This window comes from Haliotis asinina, chromosome 3 (genome assembly GCF_037392515.1).
Source record: "Haliotis asinina isolate JCU_RB_2024 chromosome 3, JCU_Hal_asi_v2, whole genome shotgun sequence".
In the NCBI taxonomy this organism is placed as follows: Eukaryota; Metazoa; Mollusca; class Gastropoda; order Lepetellida; family Haliotidae; genus Haliotis; species Haliotis asinina.
In genome coordinates this window covers 39,805,828-39,826,791 of record NC_090282.1, presented here as the reverse complement: position 1 = coordinate 39,826,791, position 20,964 = coordinate 39,805,828, and the positions used below count along the sequence as shown (strand labels likewise).

Here is a 20,964-nt window from a genome sequence, read left to right as displayed (position 1 = left end):
CACCAAGACCACAATGCCCAAGACGCATTCTGGTTACTATCATCCATTCTCTGAGGTTGCCTCTGGATAATTTTGACTTCGTTATAAAAGGCTCGATGCCATAGAGTTGGCGTCCTTTTAAAGATGACCACCTCTGTTGCCATTTCGTCTGAGCACAAAACTTACCGAAGGTGCATAATTCTGCAGAAGAGGGCAATATGGACTCATCCTGTTCCGATCCATCAAAGTCTAATACAGCTTTTGTCAATCTGTCAGCTTTTTCATTCTCAAATATGCCAACATGAGCAGGTATCCATGAAAATTCAACGTCTAAAAGATCTTAAAGAGAACAAGTATATAATATTGATCAAATCTTGCCTTGCTGAGGAGGCGCCTGTCCGAACTGCTTGTAAAGCACTGACAGAATCACTAAAATGACAGGTGATACAGGTCTAAAAAAATGAATCCAACGCAAAGCTTCAATGATGGCCGCAAATTCAGCAGAAAATACTGACAAGTGATCAGCTAATCGGAGAGAAATCTCTCTATAGTCAGTAGCTATGAAAATACCTGCACCAACATGACCGATTTTCATTGGGGTGATTAATGAAAACACACGCGACCATTTCTATCTTGTTGCTTGAACATTCAGTTCTAATGCTTCTTTCGTATTTTTACATCTGTGTTTTCACGGGACTTATAGCGCGGGCTATATATACATGTACTGTAGGAAAATGGATGTATTTTTTGAAACAATGATCTTGGTTCACATGAGAAAAAAAGTATTTCGTCTTGTACACTTCCCCTTTAATTCCACACTGTGCAAACCAATGCATTAATTAATGTCTGTTTCAGCCATGTCATGGCAAGCTATTACACCGCCTTGTAGGGCAAGGTTATATATCAGTAAAGACATGAAAGAATGAATGATTTATTACAAAACAAACAGAACACACAAATGCTGATGATGGTGGTAATAGTAACAAAGAGGCAGGGACAAACTGCTGGCTTCATCATATGGTTGAAATTCATTAATAGGGGTTTGGTCATCATCTAGTACGAATTAATTGATGTGGAAATCGGGATGCACCCCTTCTTAGCAGGAATGCCACAAGAGGAGGGGCTTCAATATTGCCAGGGATTAAAGTACTGAATAGGAATGAGTGTTCGCTGAGTCACGATACTGGAATACATGCATCTTTGAGAGTGATTATATGGGGCACAATACTTAGACCAAGAGTTTGGATTGTGAACCAATAATGTAGCCGTCAAAACAGTGTGGCATAATAGATTTTTGCCAAAGTGTTTCTGTTTCAGTTTTCAAAGATGTATTGCCCTTTACCAATGAATAGAAAGATGCCTCCTTCTTATCTCATACTAGGATAGTTCATCTGTTACGCCATGACATGAAAGAACTGGATGGCCCTGAAGTTATTCTTGTGGTAAACATGTGGAGTAGCTTTTAGAGCTGACCTAATCATGAAAGACCAGGGTATACAGTCAGATACTGACCATGTCATGAGTAATATATATCACATATATCAAACAGAAACAGATATAATGTGAACACGCGCAGTCACTGTATAAGTATCACACTGGCCGCTCAACAAGGGTATACGATAGCGCGTGGATTAACCCCGCGAATGACGGTACCCGAATGACAAGCAGCTCCTACACCTCTTCAGGGGTAGGTTACAGATGTCCAGTGAAGAGAGGTCCAGTGTGTTGTTCTACACGATTACTTGATTACAAGGAGACATGACCTTAGTACATGTGGCGCGCCAAGATACATACACACCGATATGATTGCGCTGTATATATCAGCTTTGAGTTTAGCTGCTACCTTTCAGAGGCAAGACGGTTAACTGCAGTAACCGTGTATACGATGTGACGCTTCACATCCACAGTTTTGTATCTACAGCTCAAATGTTTTATCTGGTTGCGTGCCCACTCCCCGCCAGACATTCTTCTGCTGCAGGTTCGGACCTTTCTGGTCTGAAAACGAAACAAAGCTATTATAACGCTGTCCAAACGTAAGCCGCAACAACCTAAAAAAGAAGGATGTTCAGGAATGAATGGGCGTTCAGATGCAAAATGTTGCTATTGCGCCGTTGAGCCAGACAAAGAAGCCGTTATGCCGCCTTTTCGAAGGCGCCGCAATTCAATGTATAATTCCTTGGTTGTGTGCGGAAAATATGGCCACGGGTTCGAATCCGGAATCTGATTATGTTTGTGGGTCTGACTAGTGCCTGTCCGAAGTAGTGAAAAGCTTTTTCAGATAGCCACGATAAAAATCCCGGTGTAATGTGATGTTATCGACAAGTAGAGTAGACGAATTTTGTTCACGTCTACCAAACATGTATACCTTTATAGACCAAACAAGTCACCCACTTGGTCCAAGAAAGAGCTTTGTATGTTTTGGCATTCCCCACTGAACTTTAGAGGCACGCTCGAAGGTAAAACTTTGAAATTCTTTGTAATTTTTCTCCAGGTACACCAAACCTTGCATCGCCATCATGATAGTGATCTTCACCTTTACTTGAGAGCAGGTTTTAAGTGTCATAGTGTATGTCGCTAAGTACCGCGTTTCGGAGAAAAGTACGTTCAATATTAAGAAGTCAGGGACCGACCTGCCATACCATAATCACGTTCTAAACAGAAATAGGTCACTACAAACTAAAAACATACTCAATCGTCATACTGAACTTACCATCCTTATATGCCTCATACGGTTGCCTGCACAAGAAACAGAACAAATCAATTACAGACTGGGTTTAATAAAAAAATTTTACGTGCGTGACAAAAAAATGACTGTTTTGATTGTTATTTAACACGACCAGCAGCAATATTCCAGCTATATGGCGTCAGTATAGAAACAACTGGCGACATGTAAATAATAATTTTCCATCGATATCAAGGTGTGTCAGTTTAAATGAGAGAAAAACTCGAAGCGATGTAGGTCTCAGACGTTTACCAATTTCTTAAAAACCCTCCAGTACGACTGGCACCCGGGACACTACCAAGCGGTGCAGAGAAGATAGTGCATTGTTCAGTTCTTGTTCCAATCCTTTGCTACGAACATCTACACCCTTAATGGTGACTGTCGGACCACATAGGCCCCATTTATATACTTACACTTCCCTCGGTGTGACCGGCTTCACATTGTTTCTCTTGGGAGACTGTCGAATATTGCTGAAACGTACAGAGAGGACACAACTTCAGTGTTAGTAAACGTACACAAACGCTGATGGAGTTTTTCATGACGGCTTGTAAAGCATGCAAAATATCATATCCGATTAATGCCCACATCGCACTTAAATGTTAACACAATCACCCCACAAGCAGACAAGCAGTCATGAACACGACGTGCACAACGTGTTTTCAAACCTCGCTTGGGCGCATTCTGAGAGAGATCGAATACTGGTGTCATCGCACCAGATGGACGATAACACACAACACATGGACGAATACACACAACACATTGTACAAGAGACGCTGATACATGCTAAACAGAGCAGGACACCAATGTCGGAGGTGACCAGTACCGAGCTCAAGTGGAACATGCCGCACATTGCCCTCTCACGAAGCCTGTCTTTCCAGGAGCTCCTCTGGAACTCGACAGTGGATTAATCTTCGCTTGGCAGCCAGGCACATATTTACAATTTTGTGGCGGCAGTGCTAGACTGTGACCGTGAAGTTTCATATTGGATCAGATAATTTTGACGGATTATCTGAGGGATTATGTGTCACATGTTGTTTGTTGGCACAGTGGACATTTGTCATTTGTGACTATTGTGTATTTCAAACAATTTAACGTATTACGTCCTAAAGTGGCTATCCTTACTAAAGTAGACTATACCGAAGAAAATCCCTTGGTATTAATTTGAAAAAGAAATCCATATTTTTAAACGACACCAGAACCGAAAAATGCTACGATCAACTTACCCTCTGTTTTGACCTTGTCTGTTTTCAGGGTGACCAGGCTGTTTATTCTGTGATGGTCTAAAGGAAAACGTATAGGAATTAGTAAACCTCTTGAATCAGTGAGTGAGTTCGGTTTCACGCCAATTTGAACAGTGTTCTAGTTGTATCACGGTGTTACAGATTAGATTCGGAGGAACGATTCAAGTAATGCAGACCTCAGGCATTTATCACTTCGGAGAAACCCATGAGCACAGTTACGGATGTTGCAAAACCTAGAAACGTAATCGTGGCTGGATTCTAGCCCATAATCATAAGTCCAAGGGAGACAACCGTGCACAGCTAATTGTGGTGTCTCGGATGACTGGAGCACATGTGTTCCCATGCATCTCAGGACAGTGCAGACATACGATGTCTTCATCCAAGAGTGAATGTCTGAATATCCGACGATTATATCAGTAATCGGTTGTATGATATTTTCGAAAAAAGTGTCGAGTCTGGAGCAAGAAAACATGTGGCTGACGGTATGAACAACAACCTGCCATTAGGGCAAGAAGGACAAATCACATTCCACACATAGTAACCTCCGCTTGTCAAGAGTCAGTTCAAACCAGAAGCACCGGTTCCTGCACACACAGGTTTTGCCAGTCTCCGTGAAGGTTTCAGAATGAAGGATAATAAAGTACGTCAAATCAGACAGTGACAGTTTAGTTTTAGAGGAAATTAATGTTGCCGTAGATGCAAATGGCGAGCACGGAAAACAGGGAATGAATCACTGTAATGGCGAATGATCCTGAAATACAAACAGCAAAGGTCCGGTCTAAACAGGACCAGTTAACTCCCTTATCTTACAACAAAGGGAGACAACTATAAGCATGAACAACTCCGTACACGGCAATGTAACAGCTATATGGCGGCGGTCTGCTAATATTCGAGTTTGGACTAGGCAATACAGTGGCCAAAAGCTTCAGCATCGATCTGTACAATAGGGATACTATGACGTATCAACCAAATCAGCGCGTCTGACTACCCGATCCCGTTAGTTGCCTCTTACGACAAATGTAGGAGTGTAACGAATAATACTGACACAGAGTTTACTAAAGACTGGGGTTTTGGGGTTGTTGAAGGCCAATTCATGTGACAACTCGGACGATGTTACCTTTCATATTCAAATTTGTAATTACAGAGACATACTTTCAACTGCAGGTAAAAGGAAAAGATATTTGGCAATTTACTAGTATTATGCATGTATAATTTTTTATAGCTGCTGTACAAAACCCTTGATCACTCTGCTGTCCTCATATGTCAAGGGATAGTAATGAAATATGTCTTTTTGGTCACATCGAAAAAGTGAAAACTTTCAACATTTATCAGAAAGTATTTTAAATTATTTACTTATGAATGAATGAATGAATGAATGAATGATACTTTTCATGAAACACTTACCCTGCACTGAATCTTGGTGATGAGCTTCCTTTACAGCGGGGTACGATATATCTGCTGATGAAGAAAGCGGCTGCCGCTATTCCGATACACCCTAATATACAAGCGGAGACAATCCAGGGCATGTTCCCAGTGCCGTTGTCGCCGTTGACGGCAGATGGGCCGACCAGTCCACCAAAACCAGGTATAGTAGGAACAGGAGTAGTTGTCGTCGTCGGCAAAGGCGTTGTTGTTGTCCCCATTGTAGTAGTTGTTGTTGTGGTTACCGTACAGAGGATCGAGGTCACGAGTACTGGTGTGACAGGGCTTGTTAGGGGACCCGGAACCGTCCCTTTGTCTGAAGCCGTAACGTCGATGGTCGCTACCGTCCCAGCTGGTATGGACGCGTTGAGGATGACGTCACAAGCGGGCAAAACGAAAAGGAAGCCTGTTGTGCCTGGATTGCATTCCACAACGTTGTTATTGTTGAAAGCTGAGTCGACGCCATCAGCAGCAAAAATTTTCCCGATATAGGTCCCGGCTGGAAAGCAGTCCTCCACTTGGTACTGGTAGAGACCCGATGGCGGGGCTGTGATTACAGGTGCGTTGTCGTTTCTGTCCAGTATGATGATAGTCACAGTCGTGTTATCCTTCCCCTTGCCTGTGAGAAACGACAGGTGAGTTTCCGTGGGTTAGTGATAAGATGTGAGGGTGGGTTGCTGACTCAATAGGTGAATGGGTGAGTTATTGACTGAGTTTCATGGGCGTTTAGGTGAATTACTGGCCGAGTAAGTTTTCTGGTGAGTGCTTGCTTCATTGAGTTGTGAGTTGGTCGTTGGGTACAGATATGGGTGTTTTGGTGTGTGATTGCGCGAGTGTTTTGGTGAGTGTTTCGATGAGTTATTGAATTGATTGTCTATGCATATTATTGACTGATTGCATATCCATGAACATCTCTGGCTTCCTGTGATTCTAATTATCACTTCATTAGCTGTATTCACATCTCCTTTTCCTCATTGTTTGTGTCAGCTGGCATTACTTTATCCCTAATATCATTGTTTGTGTCAGCTGGCTTTACTTTATCCCTAATATCATAGTTTATGTCAGCTGGCTTTACTTTATCCCTGATATCATAGTTTGTGTCAACTGGCTTTACTTTATCTCTAATATCATTGTTTGTGTCAACTGGCTTTACTTTATCCCTGATATCATTGTTTGTGTCAACTGGCTTTACTTTATCCCTAATATCACTGTTTGTGTCAGCTTGCTTTACTTTATCCCTAATATCATTATTTGTGTCAGCTGGCTTTACTTTATCCCTAATATCATAGTTTGTGTCAGCTGGCTTTACTTTATCCCTAATATCATAGTTTGTGTCAGCTGGCTTTACTTTATCCCTATTATCATTGTTTGTATAAATGCGTTTGATCGGTCCTCTGTCTTGGTACATGTTGTGTGTTTCGTACTCCTGCCTTTAATCACCTGAAGAAGGGGCAAGAAGTAGTCCAGAAATGTCGTGGTACACAATAAAGAAGAAGTTGTCATCCTTACACTCGACTTATATGTATGGGTGAATTGGACGAGTGATTGCGTGACTTTGGTGCGGGACTGCGTGAATGGGTGAGTCGGCTGGTCATTGGGTGAGTGTTCTGGTGAGTGATTACGTGACTGGGTGAGTCGGTTGGTCGTTGAATGGGTGTATGGCTGAATTATTGGGCGAGTGAGTGTTTTGGTTAGTTATTGAATGAGTGAAATGGTCGTGAAACCTAACGAAAAAGCAAAGGTGTTTCGGATTCGTTGCATTGGTGGTTATACCATCAACCATTACTGACAAACCAATGATCATAATGAAAACAAATTTGGGATTCGCACCAACGATCAACAAACCGTTACATCGGTGCAGGCGTCTGTCGCGAAGGACGTGTCTGCCATAAGTGTGCGAAATTGATTCCAAATTTTGCTAGTCAGCCGGGCTTCATGGCTAATATATTTACGATCTGAAAATTCACTAGCCGGTCGGACCAGAGACTTTGGAGATTTCCTGGCCCAATTTGATTTTTATTGGCCACGTGTTAGCGGGCCAGTAGCTATTTCGCACACTGCTGTCATACCTTTAACGTCTTCCAGCTGAATCACTAACACAACCGTTGTAACAGCTCCGACAACGTCAACGTCGTAGTCTGTACACGTGATGATCCCACTGAAGGAGTCGATGAAGAAGAGGTTGCCTATGTTTCCGCCGATGATGCTGTAAGTGGCAGTGTCACCGATGTCTTGATCCACGTATGTGAAGTTTGGGTTCAAGGTAAACTATACAAATATAAGATTTAGCGTTACAAAATAGTGTTGTACAGGCGTCCGATTCTTTCCTTTGACAAAACAATACAATACGATAGATTATTCAAATAACAAAATTTAAATACAAGAAAATACCTGTGCCAAGAGGGCATAGCGGAGCTATGTAATTTTCTACACTCTTCAAAAAAAGAAACGCAAAACCCATACATCAATGAACATTTGATACACAGTGGCTCGTGCTGTTGGAAGAGCTGCCGTTGACGGTCAGCAAGGTGAAGGACGTGCGGACGGAGAATCTGGTCGATGTATCGACTGGCCGTCAGATTGCCTTGGACAAGCACAAGTTCTGATTTGCTTGTGTATGAGATTTCCCCCACACCACAACACTCCCCCTAACAAATCTGTCCACCTGTCTGATGCAGTTAGGAACAAAACGTCCATGACGTCATCTGTACACGAGGTCTCTACTATCACGTCACCTGAGGAATTCATCGCGATCCATGCCCCTTCAGTTTGCCAGGTTAAATGGCAGCACCGTGTTACACCATATCACTTGTCGACGTCGATGTAGTCATGTCAGGAAGGGGGCAACGTTTGGACGTTTGGCACGTATTCCTACTTCTCGGAGACGGTTCCTGATTGCCTGATCGGACACTCTTCGGGCTACAAACTATTCTTGTGCTGTGTCTCGGGCGGTACGATGGCTGTGACGTAGGTGGGTTACCCAGATGTACTGATCATGGGTGGTGACTCTATAGGTCTTCCAGATCTTGGACGGTCATTTGTTGAATTTGTTTGACGAAATCGATCCCATAATCGAGCTATTGTGCTGGGATGAACGCTGATGATCCTTGCCACCTCAGTCTTTGATTCGCCAGCTTGCAATTGCCTGATTTCGATCCGCAGCGTTGAGGCGTCCCATTTTCGTGTACAGTACTTGCAAAGATCGTGTATGAAATCGTGAGATTCATTTGGGTCTTTTATAGTCACGTGCTGTAACTCATGCTTTCCACGTGAGAAACAATCATTGTGCCTGATATTCGTGCTACATGACATCCACGCACACCATGACAATCCTGATTTATAAAACGGTTTAAAATCATTTTTGGTTGCGTTTGGTCAAACATGATCTTCTAAAACATTCCAGAAACAATGTGCAACCCGAAAAAACCTTTGAGTTAAATTGCCAAAAATTGAAGTTGTTGAACCAGTCAGTGAGTATGGATTTACGCCGGAGGAGACCAAACATGGACCGCAAACATTCTAGCCATGTCAGGAATAGAGGCTTTTAAACACATGGATGCCCTAGCCCCTCCATTGAGCACCAGCAGGTAGCTTGGCGTTCAGGGAAGATCAAAAGCGCAGTCGTAGCCGTGAATTGTTCATCTTTCACATAGTAACATCTAGAGCTTCAGCTTTACTACTCCCCAATGTGTATATGATGCTAAAATACACGGCGGCCTCCCTTTTCTGTCTGGCTTTTATTAAGGAAAATGATATATACTGCACCACTTTTGACTATGATTGGCAATAGATAATGTGAGTAGCCGTTAGCATACATTAGTTATTGGTGAGTAATATGCGCTGTTACCACTGTTGCTGTTATCACTCGAGGGGCGATTCGGTACCGTAGTCGTGACAGCGTTCGCCCAACACGCCAAAGACTCGGGTTCGATTCCCCACAGGGGTACAATGCCCACTTCTCGTGTCCCCCTCCGTGATGCAGTTGGAATATTGATGACGGAGCATATAACCATACTCACTTTCACACCCCATACAGATTTGATATCTATCGATTGTAGGTCAACGTGTATCTGTCTCCAGGTACTCTATGATATATGAGATAACCTACCGGTCCTTCATACACTGAAGTGACGATGTCCCTAGGGCTGATGACTGGAGGATCGTTGGCGTCGGCTACGTTGATGTAGAGGAAGAAGATGTCTGGAGTGCAGAAACCGTTTGAAGGTTTGATTGTAACATTGATGTTCCGTATCCCTCCCTCGTAGTCCAGCTGCCCTCTCAGACGCAGGGTAGATGTGGCCGCCACTGCAATGTGTGAGAGAGAGAGGCAGCGTGAGTGTAGTTTTACGCCGCTTACACACCGGTAGTGCACATCACACATATTATCCATGTGGGGAATCGAACCCAGGCCTTCGGCGTCACTAGGCTAGCCCACCACCCCACTGCTACAATGACGATACGTAAGTCTCATTGTGTGTTTAGTACAAACTGAACCCTATTTCACTAAACAATATCTTTGATAAAACTAAATCTTTGAGAATTTTAAAGATCTGAGTTTCTGAGTCTCATTTCTGAAACAAAAGCCCCAAAGGGATCATATCATGTTAAGTTACCTATCTACCAAACTCAAACTGTCTATTTATGTTTGGGAAAAAATACCTTTTGTCAAGTTTTCTGAATTTTGAGTAAAAACTCTGAAGTTTGAGTCTGGTCTAAAGGACACTGCAAATGTGTCAGATTATACGAAGTTCGAGACAATAGTTCTCTGTGTAAATGGTGGTTTTAGTTGTAGTAACACAGTCGTGGTAGTAGCAGTGACTGTGGTGTAGAGTTGCCTATGCTGTATGCAGAAACTGTTGCAATAATAACAGAAGCAGTAGCAATAGTAACAGAAGCTATAGCAACAGTAACAGAAGCAGAAGCAATGGCAGCAGAAGTAGTAGTAACAGTGGCAGCAATAGCAGCAGAAGTAGTAGTAATAGTGGCAGCAATAGCAATGGAAGTAGTAGCAATGGTAGCAGCAATAGCAACAGAAGTAGTAGTAATAGTGACAGCAATAGCAACAGAAGTAGCAGTAATAGTGACAGCAATAGCAACAGAAGTAGTAGTAATGGTAGCAGCAATAGTAACAGAAGTAGTAACGGTGACAGCAATAGCAACAGAAGTAGTAGCAATAGTAGCAGCAATAGCAATAGAAGTAGTAGCAATAGTGACAGCAATAGCAACAGAAGTAGTAGCAATAGTGACAGCAATAGCAACAGAAGGAGTAGCAATAGTAGCAACAATAGCAACAGAAGTAGTAGCAATAGTAGCAGCAATAGCAACGGAAGTATTAGCAATAGTAGCAGCAATAGCAACGGAAGTATTAGCCATAGTGACAGCAATAGCAACAGAAGTAGTAGCAATAGTGACAGCAATAGCAACGGAAGTAGTAGCAATAGTAGCAGCAATAGCAACGGAAGTAGTAGCAATAGTAGCAGCAATAGCAACGGAAGTATTAGCAATAGTAGCAGCAATAGCAACGGAAGTAGTAGCAATAGTAGCAGCAATAGCAACGGAAGTATTAGCAATAGTAGCAGCAATAGCAACGGAAGTATTAGCAATAGTAGCAGCAATAGCCACGGAAGTATTAGCAATAGTAGCAGCAATAGCAACAGAAGTATTAGCAATAGTAGCTACGGAAGTAGAAGAATATGATAGCACATGTAAGAAAGGTACATTAGCAATAACAGTAACTATACAAGCAGTAGCAGGTAGTTTCATACAGATCATGCAGTATATAGTCTGTGAAGTACTGCATTATCTACTGCGTCAACCTACCGTTCACTGTAAACAGGAACGCTGCTATAGACGGCGACGTGTCTAGAGTGTAGGTGGCTACAGGGTCGCTGACTGCCTGGATGTTGCTTATTATGCTGTCGATTGTCATATCTTCAGACACAGTCAACTCCTTGTTAACGCCCGGGATATAGGGCACTCGGTAGTAGTCTGAAATCAGGAGGTGATGGCAGTAGAAACGTCGCCATGTTTGCGACACTAACTGAAATATCACGACACATACCACTTGGTAGCCAGTATGTTCTACTGAACTAACATTGAGTTCAGTGTTATGGCGTGGAAATAAATGCTGTCGCACCCGATCAAGAGGATATCCCGATACGTGTTTGTTTGTCATTGATAAGTGTTACTAGCAGTGTTCCTAGCAGTGTTCCTAGCAGTGTTCCTAGCAGTAACACTGACGACAAGCAGTAGCTCTTAGTAACGACAACTACACGCTCAACCAATCTGCTAATCAAGAGGAGAGCTGAGATTTAGAGAGCGTTAATTACTGTACAAACAGTCAATTGGGCGGTCCTTGTTGAGCCGAAATACTGAATAGACTGACGACGGATTAGAGAGCCTGTAAATGATATTAATAATTTAACTGTCGGGACCAAATTCGAATGCTGAAATCGAGAGCGTACCGGATTAGAGGGCTGCCTGTTTTGAGAGCTTCCACTGTACATGAAAAGGCATATTAGGCGTATTATTCTTCTTATTATTATACTTCTCAACCAAAACCGAGTTTGTGTAATTCCTCCGTATTTCGTCATACTGTTGTTACAATTATTTTACCGGAAAAAGACACAAAGTGATGATAGGTATTCCATATTGGATAATCCGTGTTCCCATATGACGCAATTGTTCCCCTGTGGTTGTACGGTTACATGATTGCACTGTATTTTATAAATACAGTTAGCAAGTAGAAAGAGTAAATGTTAGTCTTCATAGGCAGAAAGTTTTGTAATTGCTGGTAGCAGCCCACACTTGATAACAAAGACTTGGTAGTACCACGTAACACTGATGAATGGGTAACGTACATTAAAAGATATAATCCTACATTTCGTCTCAAGCGCCAACAATGCTCTACTGTTAAATGATCTTTTAAAACCCCATGTGAAGTGAGACAGTACCTGAAAACTGGATGGTGACGACTTTGGGTCCAACGAGGACGTTTCTGCTGTCGTGTACGTAGATGAAGAACACTAGCGTTGGAAAACACTCCGAGGAGAGGTCTGTGGTTGCTCGTATTACTCCGTCAGCTGGGATAATGTAACTGCGTCATAACTATTGTGTACACAGTGAGAGTTTGGTTTTACGCCGCTTTTAGCAATATTCCAGCAATATCGCAGCGAGGGGACACGAAAAACAGGCTTTACAGATCGCAGCCATGTGAGGAATCGAACCCGGGTCTTCGGCGTGACGAGCGAACGCTTTAACCACTCGGCTACCCCATCGTGTATATTACAATATTAACAACAACTATGAAAATGAAACATTAAATAATAATTGGGCCAGCGTTTAAACTCAGTCTGACCCTAAATCTAGCTGTTGGTGTCGGAAATTCTCTTTGGAGGAACATGGGTTACATTCGTGTTCAAGACTATTTCACTATATAACGACGTGCAAGTATGTGTCAGTGAGGATGTGTGTTTATTTCTTAGTATCGAACCACAGGGAGGATAACAATAACTATCATCTTTTAACATCTAGTTGTATGGTAACATGGCTAGGGAATTAAACCACTGATACTCGCTCTCTGGGTGGACACTATATCCTCTGGGTCAAGGAGGTTGTTCCTATTTAGACATTCGCCAGTTAGGGAGTGAGGAATAGTTTTACGCCGCAATGAGCAATAATTCACTTATATGGCGGCGGTCTGTAAATAATCGAGTCTGGACCAGACAATCCAGTGACCATGAGCGTCGATCTGGAACCGATGCCATGTGTCTGCGAAGTCAGCGAGCCGTTAGTCGCCTCTTACGACAAGCCTAGTCGACTTTTACGGCAAGCATGGGCAGTTGAAGACCTATTCGACCCCGGATCGTCACAGCCACTTAGATGATATAGGAATATATGTAAGGAATATTAGTCTCTTTGTTGTTTAACGCTATACTCAACAATGTTTCAGATATGGTGGAGGTCTGTAAATAATCGAGTCTTTGCCAAGAATCCTATGATCAACAGCATGAGCATCGACCAACAGAATACGATGACATGTGTCAACCAAGTCAGCGAATCTGACCATCCGATCCCCTTAGTCGCCTCTTGCGACAAGCATGGGTTACTGAAGATCAAATCTAACTCGGATCTTCACGGGAAGTAAGGAATATTAAAATGCACACACTTAGTCCAATCTCGTATTTGGATGTGCTGGATACTGGAAAGACGGTCATATTGTAGAACACGGCATCACCATCCGGCTCTGTAACCCCAGTCTCAGTGTAGATGACAGCTCCATTTGTCGTAGTTTTGGCGTTGACTGTGGTCACTGTCACTGCAATGGATGTACAGTGCAGATCAATTATAACATAAATGATGTACGATTCTGCCTCCAGGTTTACATACAGTATACAAACTGTTTTTAAATGCTTAACACCTTTCGTGGTCCATACCTAGTGTTGATCTAACAATGTTTACAATCTCGACAGGTTTGAAACCAGCATGTTCAGAATTGCAGATTTATTTGTGGCGTGTTTGGTTATCCACACAGTATATCTGGTATAAGTTATAAGCAGTGTCGGAACAAGGAAATTGAACTGTTATAGTGACGAGTAGAATGTAACACCTTCAACACCATTCCAGTTATGTAACGGTATGTTAACCCGGAAGTAATACAGGTCTCAGAGACTGACACTTTGATTGAACTCTAAACTTTGCTATAAGGCTGTACTGAATGCAAAACCCACGCATGTATAGAAATCTATCCTTTAAAGGGTCAAGTCTAGATAAGTGGACAGGGAACCCAGTTTGTATTTTTAAACTTATTTAATATATATATTTGTAGAAATTATCATTTAAACTATGAAGTATTACCTTGGAGAATTGCGCAAGACTAATGAAACCCTCGAACCAGGGCACAGTGGTGACTCACTAGAAAAGAACTAATTGTTTTGAACTGGGATTCGAACCCGAGTGACAACAGGACGATATCAAGGGTAATGTGCGTTAAAACGTGTTAGCTGAAACAAGATTTTTCTTGTTTTTAGATTTGCACTGGGCGACAGCATTAATGTAAACACGTCAGTATGATCAACGGAGTGTGAAGACAGTCGATCTCGTGTATGTGATTTTTATTGAATCGTGATAGGTAAGTGCTGTGATAGTTAAGGACAAACTAAATTTTACTGGTAGGTATATAGAGAATGTTTCATTTGTTACCGTGATGTTTCAAATCACTCAGATTTTAACATGTATGTTTAAACTGGCTATATTTGCGGTACGTATCTCGATTATTTCAGTTACTAAGATTCGTATGGAGATTAAATATGCATCAACATTTATTGAAACAACTATGAAAAGCAACCTTTTCATTGTGTACAACAGAACATCGTTAATCAGGACACCATGTAAAGGGGACTACCTTAGTCTTAATGTTGAGAAATCAACATGGATGCTTCTATCAGGCACAACAAATTGATTACGAATCGTTGTACTTGAAAGGGTAATAAGTACTTTTGGTGTGAAGGAGCCGGGATTCGAACCCTCGATCTTCATTTACCTGAGAAGAATTGAAACTGTTCTACCTGCTTTAATATTGTATGTCAGGAACAAGCAAACTTTCAGTAACATGAGAACATGCATATAAACTAATTGCCTCTCCAAATAATCCATTGTTTCTCTAGGCTCTACAAAGACGTTTGGACTAGTGTAAAACTTACCTGAAAATGTGTCAAACCTCGGTGGTTCGTTTGTCCTCACTCGTACATTAATGGTGGTGGAAACGTTCGCCCCTGCCGCGTCAGTGCACGTCACAGTGATGTCGTAAATGGGGACGAAGGCATAGGAAAGATTCCCTTGACTCGGTAGGTAGAATAACTGAAAATCTGAGAGTAAACAGCAAAAACCATATAAAAACGAATGTAAACTTGGCACACAGGCGCCTTCATTGTGTTTGTGTTTGCTTATTCTGGAATGCAAGGAGAAGAAAAATACACAATGAAAGAAGGGCTACTCACGAAGAGAAAGGGTTACTTACGAAGAGGAAATAATTACTAACGAAGAGAGGTTGTGTTCTATTAACACAGAGAAAGGAATTACTCAAGAAAACAAAGGACAACTAGGAATTACATAACCTAATAACTTAAAATATCAATCACAAAGCATCAATGAGGAAAGTATTTAAAACATTAACACCATATTTTGTGTGCCATAACGTCATTTTAACACTTTAACAAAATCAAGTATTAAAAGCATACATACATAAATAAAATAATGCATGGCCATTTTAACTTTTGTGTGTGGACATTTTGACTTTTTTGTATGGCCATATTGACTAGGGCATGTGGCTATTTTGACTTTTTTTTGTCTGGCCATGTTGACCAGGGTCAGTGGGGCCATTTTGACTAGGGTCAGTGTGGCCATTCTGACCTGTTCCCCTAGGAGGAGAGGGTCACAGATTTAGGGGGACTGCTAATTGAACGAGGTTTACCAATGATGTGGGGCTACTTATAATGAGAATGTTACAGTTACGAGTGTCTACTCACGAAGAGAGTGTTACAGGATAAGGGAGGCTACTCACAAACAGAGCGTTACGGATTAAGAGGGGCTATTGAGGAAGAGAGAGTTACAGATTAAGAAGGGCTACTTACAAAGAGAGCTTTACAGATATACGAGGGAATACTCACGAAGAGAGAGTTCCACATTAAGAGGGGCTACTCACGAAGAGAGAGTTCCACATTAAGCGGGGCTACTCACGAAGAGAGAGATACAGATCGAGAAGGGCTACTTACAAGGGAGGATTACAGATTAAGAGGGGCTGCTCACGAGGAGAGAGTTACATATTAGACGTTGCTACTCACTGGTAGACGGGAAAATCCTGTAGACAGCGAAGCACGTTTCACAGAGGGTTCTCGGCGAGACTGACCGGAGGAAGACAGTTATGGGATCGGTATGGGTACACACAATGTCTGTCAGGTTGACCCGGGACTTTTCTTCTTCATACACATTGGCCACCAGGGGTACGTTGGTGATGGTCATCTGTTGAACAACAAACATCATAATGGATGACATAGCTCCAATTTGAAGAGAACAGGTTCGCTTTGTGGAGACCCTTTACAATGATGTACGTGTGACACCGTGGCACGACAAATACAGTGCTCTTTATTTAAAACGAGGCATGGTAATGGATTATGGTTCGGTCATGTTACAAGATGGAGGAGTTCTTGATCATCTCTTTACGGTCAGTTTTACATGTTTTGGAATTCAAGTCCTAGCCAAGTTCCAGAAAGCACAAATCAAAGACAAACGTCTTGCTGATTATAAATCGTGCTTAAAGAAATCTGGAGCTCAGCGCTAAATGCTCGAAACAAGGTAAGAGCCTCAGATACTTTTTCTGTGTCAGCACCTTCTTATTCCTTCGAAGAAATTGAATTGACAAAGCAAGACATCCAGAGTGAGTCTTGGCCGGTTCACTAGAAGGGTCATGTCTGACAACCCATCATCCTTGTTCCTCTCTTAATCGTTTTATATATGCCATTCAAAAAACCAGGAGGCTGGAGTTTCATTGATGCGGAAGTAGTTCCTGTGTTACGTCGCACTCAATAATGTCCAGACAAGAAAAGACAAAACGGTGATTGATAATATGAGCATGTGTGCCTACGCCGTTAGAATAGGGTTACAAAAAGTATCGGAGTTGAACACAGTGTGCGAATTAGCCACTGGTCCGCTAGCCCGTGGCTAGTAAAAATCCAGTCTTACCAGTAAATCTCCACAGTCACTGGCCCTACTGGCTAATGAATTTGCATAGGGTCGTTTTGAAAATACATGATCACTCTCTCCGACGTGATAAGTTGTAGCACAATTTAAAATCATGCAAGGTTATGGCCTGATAAAAATGTTCATCATCATACGAGTAGCATGATGAAACCCATACCTATATTCAGATTTGGGATTAGTGATTGTTTTTTTTTAGGGCATCTAACTGTCAGGCATACCTAGCCAGCTGGAAACTTTTTCGCTCACTGGCTGAACACTCGGTGCTCTGTAATCGTTACTCATTGTACTTGTTTGTTCTTGGCCTTTTCTGGCGGTGAATTAAATTTCTAGCGTTTCACGGATAGAACTAGCTATATGAATCCAGTGGAGCTGAGAATGAAAGTCTTCAACATTGTAGTTACATAAACTGATGCCAGATATGTGATCTGTACCGCATATAGTATAAGTATAATATTAGAAGAGTGAGTGATTTTATTTTACGCCGCACTGAGCTTTTTTCCAGCTACATGGCGGCGGTCTGTGAATAATACAGTCTCGACCAGAAAAGCCAGTGATCAACCACATGTTAGCATCGATCTACGCAATTGGGATACGATGACGTGTGTCAACCAAGGTAGCGAACCTGACCGCCCGATCCCGTCAGTCGCCTCCTACGACAAGCATTGGTTACTGAAGATCTTCACAGGTCAGTGTTAAATGAAGGAAGTAAGAAGCATCTGGTAGTCGGTTGGTTGGATGGTTGTTTTCTCAGCAATATCCCAGCTGTATGGCAGCGGTCTGTAAATAATCGAGTCTGGACCAGACAATCGAGTGATTAACGGCATGAGCATCGATCTACGCAAATGGGACACAATGACATGTGTCAACCAAGCCGGCGAGCTGACCCCCCGATCCCATTAGTCGCATGGGTTACCGAAGATCAATTCTAACCCGGATCCTAACGGGTCATATTCCTCAGTGTAGTACAAGACGACCAAAATGAGTGTATGATAAGACTGTTTACAAAACAAATAGAAATTTATAAAAAAAAGAATAAATGAAATTAATTTAAATAAATATATGAAAAGAATATATATGACATGAAACAATATCAAATAACAATCTGCTAAACTACAATGAAAATCTGCAATAATCATATATAAACACTGAAATATAACTGTTATATCATACATACTCCACCAACGACTTTCACAAGCACAGCACCAACAAGGAACAGTATCCACAGGAACAACATTCTGACGACAATACCACAGTGCCAGTTCCGAGTGTTTCTTTACATTTTTCTCCACCAGGAAGTATAAATATTGCTCAGATCATTCCAATTTCACAAGCCGACAAAATCTGACTGCGTCAAGTCGTAAATCCAAATTGGAGTACGTATGTCTAAATGTAGGTAATCAGTTTGGCAGATAGCGTTCCAATGAGTACAACTACATTGAATTCTTATTGCCTGTCAATGCTTAGAAATGCGTTCCTTTCAGAGGGTAGATATTGAAACACGGGTTCAGTGGTGTTAACAAAGACTGTCCTTTGCACTGGCATTCTTTCTCATAGGAGATGGGAGTTGTATGATTTCAAAAATTGCTGACCATTTGTATCTGTCATTCTCTTGCATGGTTGAACCTACCGCTTCAATTCGGGCTCTTTATTCGCATATTTAGATGATCCTGTTCAAAGAGTTATGTTTGAAAGTGGTTTATTATGATGCGTGTTTTTCACACTAGCTTTTCATATCCAAGTGTTGATACCAAAGGTGTTCGTAGACAGTCGAGGTGTCCTGGGGTCACACTCGCAGTAATACAGCACACGTAATTTAATGACGTCTGATAAACAGGAGAGAGAGAAAGAGAGAAGAGGGAGAGAGAGAGAAAGGTTGGGAGCGGGAGAAATGTATTATAACATTGTAATACTATTCAATCCATTTCCTTTACGATTTGAGGGGGCACTTGTTAGGCACTGATCTTCCCGTTGGCAACAATACCACCCAGTCGGGAAAACAGTAGTTTTCAGTTCCTCTTCAGACGCCAGAAGGTTAACAGCCATATTGCCATGTCATGCCATACACCGCCAGATAACGATCATCCAAACACAGGCATCCGCTTTAAGAGGCACAAATGTAATACTTGCTTAAGTATTGGACAGAGCCAATACCCGAGCGACGACAGTGTCAGGGAGATACTCGTCTACTAGCATGCTTTCTCCGAGGAAGTAATAGATCGTATTCAAACAGACAATACAAGGTTTGATAGCCCAATACAAATGAGCTGTCTAGCTTTAGGCGCCGTTTGGATTTAGGTGAATAGGTCGTCATGACTAGGATCGAAATTATACGTTTACATATTCCTCTCTGAATAAACGCAACCGCAAGGAGGTCACAAAACTAGTCGGATTTCCTTTAACCTCCCACGGACTTGACTAACGGCTAGTGGCACGTGCACGTGGTACTCTAGTAACATCGATTAAATTCTCCAAAATACTACTAGCTCATGTTTTATATAATATATAATATATTATATATATTACTCAGATTGTCAGGATATTGGCAAACCTTGAAGTAAACAATTTCTGTCACGAAGGGTCAAATCAAAGAAAAACAAAACCTTTAAAGGTGTTTCCCCCAAATGAAAAACATATATTTAGTGCCGGTGGTGGAAACCAATGGTATCGAAAGAGTGAAACTAATAATTAAAAGCTATATATAAATGATGTATGTAAAATTGTATGACACCCACCTTACGGGTACCCATACAACAACTGAATCGTTCCAATCTAAGTTCAGACAGAGCAATTAGTAACAACGGGGCATGGGGCGAATCTCATCTCCCAGTTCCGCCTGATTCTAGTGTAGATGTATGCTGATAATGTGGTAAAGATTCACATTATCCGTGAGAGAGTGAGTTTAGTTTTACATCGCTCCTAAACAGCAATATTCCAGCAATATCACAAGAACAAGAGGGACACAAAACAATGGGCTTCATATGCATTCATGTTTTAAATCGAATCTGGGTCATCGTTTTCACCACTACCCTACCCCACCGCCCAAAGAAGCAGTTGATTTGAACTGTGTTTTTCTTGGAACATCAGTGCTTAAGAATGAAGAACCATATTGGACACGTATCAGGTTTCCGAATCTATGACTAACAGAATGTTGTGGGATTAGATGCTTTGCGTAGAAATATCAGTGCTGGATCTATTCATTGCGACGCACGTCTACAGAGAGTGAGTGAGTGAGTCGGGTTAAGTGCTTACAAGTAATAGCACGGCGTGAAACGATACAGTTCTTTACGTTACCCATCTGTTTAAACGCAAGTGCATGGGTATAGTACGGACAGCACAAGAAACATGGCATGGCTTCCTATACTCATACGTTTCATACGTCACCAAGGGACGCAACTATTCAATTTCCGCCTGGGAGAACTAGGCCAGCCTTAACATCGCAAGTGGGACCAGAAATGGGGAGGAAGTCATATGTGCAGAAAAATACACCCGATTAATGCTTGTGCGATCTCTATTCTACATATTGCTAAACAAGTGACGAAAATAGTCCCAAATGTGTAGAGACCGTCTGCGTGTTAAAGTAGATAGAGTGTACGCCAGGTATTAGGCTGGCTAGGAGTTCCATCCCAAGACAGCGTTGTAGCGAAAGAGTTTAAAATTGGTACTTGTTGTTATCCTGCCTGACGTTCAGCATTAAGGGGACACAAACCAGATTTGTCTGCTTGGAGTCTGTCAGAGCGTGGCATCTGTGTATGTTAAACTGCGATAGTTTACTTTATTTGACTGGGTCACAATAACACCGTGTGTGGAACCCATTCCCGGTGTCCCTCCGCCGTCATATTGCTT

General features: G+C 42.0%; 1 protein-coding gene across 1 annotated transcript; it reads right to left on the bottom strand.

Moving 5' to 3' along the window:
* Positions 1–898: 898 nt before the first annotated feature.
* Positions 899–18,355, bottom strand: LOC137277987 (cadherin-23-like). The gene is made up of 13 exons (XM_067810014.1): positions 18,296–18,355; positions 16,206–16,383; positions 15,066–15,230; positions 13,532–13,681; positions 12,318–12,446; positions 11,185–11,352; positions 9,473–9,669; positions 7,434–7,632; positions 5,347–5,983; positions 3,925–3,981; positions 3,115–3,171; positions 2,690–2,715; positions 899–1,974 (listed from the first exon to the last, which is right to left on the bottom strand). Exons 1-13 carry the CDS (start codon positions 18,353–18,355, stop codon positions 1,895–1,897), a joined length of 2,103 nt encoding a protein of 700 aa, XP_067666115.1. The 3' UTR covers positions 899–1,894.
* Between the last annotated feature and the right edge of the window lie 2,609 nt (positions 18,356–20,964).